Below are 5110 nucleotides of genomic sequence, written 5' to 3'. Positions count from 1 at the left end.
TTTGGAATAATATTGCCAAAATTTCACAAAACACAGCAAAGTCCACAACTCACTCCCCAGCGGAATTGTGCTAGTGCTAACAGTAATGGAGATGACAAAAATGCAAAAAATATGTCTTTTGTTCTTCGTTTGAAAGATACAGAGGTTCCAGAGGTTACAATCCCAAAAAGCTCACTTCCAGATTGGTATTGGGCTTACCTATAAAATGTCTGTTGATAAGTATACAGTTACCGATTTAGTCGAAAAAAGAAGAGTGGATTCTAACTCGTCAATTTTTAGCAAACAACCATACAGGAACCTGCGATAGATTCCAATTTTTTGAGAAAGTACTCGCTGTATGAACATCCATACAAAAAGTCGCTCACGAACTCTATTGCAAATAAATCAGAGTATGGTTCAAACGTAATAGAAAAATCGCACGGCGACGCTGAACTTGTCTTAAGCTGACTTTATTATTTTAGCACAACTTCTCTTTCATTCGTTGGAATAGTTATATTATAGTATCTCAAAGGGAATCAACCTCATGGTATTTAGTGATTTGTTAACTTTCGAAAGGTCGATTTTGACGATGGTAAATTCGACGCTTAATAAAACTGGCGGAATACGAGAAGCGGGGATTAGTCGTAGTTAATCGGTAGTTAAAATAATGGTGGATTGTAACCTGTGTCGGAACCTGCTGATGAAGATGTAAGTAGAAATTTTAATTTTTTGTTAAGAGGTTTATAGGACAATAAATTATTACTTTTTTCCCATCGTCGTGTATCTCCCCCTTATCACGGGTGTAGATCCGTGACAATAACTTCGATTACCATAGTCTTGTGGAAAATTCTCGACAAACAATTAATACAGCTCAACGTTACACTAGAAGCTCCAAAGCACGCTTTATTTTTTCAGAAAAACCTTCTAAATTTTATAAGTGTTGCAACAAATGAGATTCAGATATTATTTGGGAAGTATCACGATTCTAAACAATGACTGGTCTTATGACGACAAGTATGCGTTTACGAAAGAAATATACCCAAAAATGTGCTAAAGCTTATTTTAAAATTTGAGTGAAGTTATGTAATTTTTTGTGGTGTTTATAATAATGAAAAACTGAGACTGGCCAGCTCTTATGAGCAAGTTGTAGTTGTAGTTGTAGTTGTGTAGTTGTATAGATGTATTCTATAGACACAATAAACGATCGAAACGTCGTAACGAAACTAATGGTTTCATTTCCTGTATCCTATATACCATCATCTACGCAATCAAACTAATATCTTAAATGATGTTGCATTTTTAATATTTGAATCCAATTTGATATACATTTGTTCCGCGAGATAATGCATACATTTTCACCATATATTGAGCATTAAAGTTAAATGACCCGATAGTTTTTATTTTTTTCCAAACAAATTTTCTTGTGGAATTACTAGCCCCCAAAGTTGCCCCAAAAATACACATTATAATTTTTATCACTATTAACTTTTGATAAATTTTAGTATACAGACGTTATTTGAACAATCATTTAACAGTGTAGATTGTAAGCTTGTATAGGGCAATGTTGAGTTGTTTCATGACTTTGTAGCACAAATTAATTTAGCTTTAGTACTAATAGAATTTGAAAGCCTATTCCATTTAGAAACTTTTTTGTTTCTTGTATTTTTTGTATAATCTATGTTACTACAATGTACTTATTTTTGGATTACGGCGCCATCGGCATGAACCTGTGGCGCATGCTTGAGAAAAAAAAAAGGTGTTCGACAAGAACGAGAAAGACACCAACGTTTTTTATTCGAACAAACCCAAAAACAAATCTTAATAGGGGCTTTAAGTAGCCATCAAATTGGTCCTTCAAGCCGAATTCAAGCAAAGTGCGAACCAGATACAACAGGATTCGGCGTTAAGGCAAGGTAGGCGTCAGTTTCCCGTAAATTTCCAGTTTTCCAAGATTACACAACCAAAAATGTCTGACGAGCAGACCAAAGCATTGCGTAGAAGTCACGGTGACGTTAAAAGAAATTTAACGCGTATTATAAAATTCGTTTACACACACAACAAACCCAAGGACGAAATCGCGGTTCAACAAAGGATCCATGAATTGGAACCATTGCTCGACAAGTTTAACGATATTCAGAATCAAATAGAAACTCTCATCTTTGACTTTGACAACGATGACGCTGTTGAAAAGGAAGACAGCGAACGCGAAGAATTTGAGTCTAAATATTACGAGACCCTCGCAAATTTCCTACAACAAATTTCGTAAAACTCCCAGTTGCTCAACAGGAGCGTTTTCAGGCTCGCTCGCCAACGATCTCGCAGTGGGGCTCTTTTCAAACGGTTCAAGACGTTAATCAAGATAACATAACCCAAATTCCTACTCAGCACACCGATCGCGTAACAATTCCTCACAATTTTCAAACTCGGTTCGGCTACCCAAAATTGACTTGCCCACTTTCGACGGTGCATACGAAAAATGGTTAGCATTCAGAAACATGTTCAATTCGCTCATTCACTCAAATCTCACGCTCCCAAAGGTTCAAAAATGTCACTACTTGCGGTCTTCGCTAAAGGGCGAAGCGGCCAACATTGTACAATCACTTGAAGTTTGCGACGAAAGTTACGATGCGGCATGGAGTCTTTTAGAAAACAGATATGACAACAAACGTTTAATAATCAACAATCATCTCAAAGAAATCACAAATATTACTCCATTACTAAAGGAATCGAGCAGTGACTTACGAAGCCTGCTCGACAATCTGTCAAAAAACCAGCGCGCTTCAAAGGTTCTCAAACAACCAGTTGAGTATTGGGACACCATCATTGTATTTTTAGTAGTACAAAAGTTAGATCCTACCACTAGACGCGAATGGGAAAAAGAAGTTTCTTCCAGAGACTATCCATCAACTTCCGAATTGGAAAAATTTCTGCGTAAACGATACGAACTATTCGAGACAATTGAAATGAGTAAACAATCATCCAATTTAAATCGCACATCCTCAGTTCCAATTAGTCACAATCCAAAGCCATCAAGTCGATCTCTAGCAACTACAACCAAAGAGGATGTTTGTCACTTATGCAGCGAATTTCATCGTGTCTATAACTGCCCCCAATTTCGAAAAATGTCTGTTTCTGAGCGCACAAACGAAGTAAAACGACTCGAGCTCTGCCTAAATTGTTTCGGATCTAATCACATGGCAACTAATTGTCGTGGAAGCGGTTGTCGTATATGTAATCAACGTCATAGTACCTTATTGCACACCAATCTAAAACAAACTAACGCTACTGAACAACCAGTAACAACGTCGTCGACCGACACAGTCTCAACTAAATCTGCGACCACAGTCAACAAGCATGTTTTCTTCGCAAATCAGGTATTGTTATCCACAGCCCTAGTATTCGTTCAGGGAAAAAATCAGAATCACTATCTATGTCGAATTTTACTAGATAGCGGATCTCAATCGAATTCCATTACGGAAAGCATGTGCAAAAAACTGGGTATAAAGTGTGACCCAGTTGACATATCCATATCAGGTCACAGTCACACCAAAGGCCAAACTAACAATACAATCATGCGTCAGTGGATTTTCGGCACTCATTGAATGTCTCATTGTTTCCAAGATCACAAATTCTCTGCCCGAAGTATCGTTTTCAACTTCACAATTGAACATTCCCAAAAACGTCATATTAGCAGATCCAGAATTCAACATAAGCAGCCCAATTGACATGCTAATCGGAGCAGATCTGTTCTACGAACTCCTATCAATAGGTCAAATATGCATTCCCGAGGGACCCATGCTTCAAAAGACCGTGCTGGGATGGGTGCTCTCAGGGAAATCAGACACTGTCAAGCAACGAAGACAAACAAAGAGTTTTCTTATCTACTCTGACGCTGAACGGGACATAAACAAATTTTGGGAAATTGAAGAAATCAAAGGTAGAAAGCCGTGGTCACAGGAAGAAACACTCTGCGAAAAACATTTCGTAGAAAACACTGAGAGGGACAAGAAATCAGGCAAATTTATTGTAAAATTGCCCTTTAACGAGAAAATAACATCCTTGTTTGATACGGGGAAGGTTGCAGAGAAACGATTTGTATCTCTCGAGAAAAGGCTAGAAAAGGATCTCAAATTGCGTGAGAAATACCAAAAATTCATGCGAGAATTTGAAGACTTGGAACATATGCAAGAAATCAAAACCATGACCGATGAAACAAATAATAATGGTTATTATCTCCCACACCATCCAGTAGTAAACGGCAAACAAGACAAAATACGAGTTGTCTTCGATGGTTCTGCACAGACAGATTGCGGTCTGTCACTAAATGATTGTCAAATGGTAGGCCCAACTATTCAGAATGAGTTGCTCTCTATCATCTTAAGGTTTAGAAAATACCCATATGTTTTAACCGCAGATATCGAGAAAATGTACCGCATGGTATTGATGCACCCAGACTTTCATCGATATCAGAGAATTTACTGGAGAAATCAAAGTGACGAAGAAATGAAGATCTACGAGTTAACAACGGTGACGTATGGTACTTCCGCAGCAGCATTTTTAGCTATCAGATGCCAATATCAAGTGGCGCTTGATCTGAAGTCTGATGATCCAGAACTCAGCAAGGTATTTCGAGAATGACTTTTATGTCGACGTTTTGATGACGGGTGCTCAATCGATGGAGGCTGCAATGGAATTAAAGGATAGATTATGCAAGGCACTAAACCAGGTAGGATTCAATTTGACAAAATGGCGCACCAACTTTGATCATGTTCCTGAAGAAACGGAAACGATTATGTTGGGGGATAACGAATCCAAGAAGCTCGGGATATTATGGAACTCGCGCCAAGACACAATAAACTATGAAATTGTCTTTGGTGAACCACCAAGATCGACAACCAAACGCGTAATTATTTCCGAGGTTTCAAAGATATTTGTTCCATTAGATCTTCTGGGACCAGTAGTAATAAAGGCAAAAATCCTTATGCAAAAACTATGGAGTTTAAAATTGGACTGGGACGAATCGGTACCAATTGAAATTTACACGGAGTGGATAAAAATACGTCAAAATCCCACTGCGCTAAATAGTATTTCTATTTCACGATGTGTGATAGTAATAGCAAGATCTTCAATA

At 37.9% G+C, this 5110-nt stretch overlaps 1 protein-coding gene across 1 annotated transcript; it reads left to right on the top strand.

Annotated features, from left to right (window-relative positions):
• The first annotated feature begins 1945 nt into the window (after window positions 1-1945).
• LOC107399202 (uncharacterized) lies at window positions 1946-4617 on the top strand. The gene is made up of 2 exons (XM_064359617.1): window positions 1946-2241; window positions 3561-4617. The coding sequence occupies exons 1-2, from the start codon at window positions 1946-1948 to the stop codon at window positions 4615-4617; spliced, it is 1353 nt and encodes a 450-aa protein (XP_064215687.1).
• Window positions 4618-5110: the final 493 nt, after the last annotated feature.

The sequence above is a fragment of the Tribolium castaneum genome, chromosome 11 (genome assembly GCF_031307605.1).
Source record: "Tribolium castaneum strain GA2 chromosome 11, icTriCast1.1, whole genome shotgun sequence".
In the NCBI taxonomy this organism is placed as follows: domain Eukaryota; kingdom Metazoa; phylum Arthropoda; class Insecta; order Coleoptera; family Tenebrionidae; genus Tribolium; species Tribolium castaneum.
Note: the sequence above shows the minus strand (reverse complement) of the source record. Positions and strands in the feature narration are given on the sequence as shown.

What these genes read in the sequence shown, in the direction of transcription:
- LOC107399202 (XM_064359617.1), top strand. Translation starts at nt 1,946, where the DNA reads ATGTCTGACGAGCAGACCAAAGCATTGCGTAGAAGTCACGGTGACGTT. An exon ending in AATTTCCTACAACAAATTTC is followed by an intron (nt 2,242 to 3,560) that starts GTAAAACTCCCA and finishes ATCATGCGTCAG; the next exon opens with TGGATTTTCGGCACTCATTG.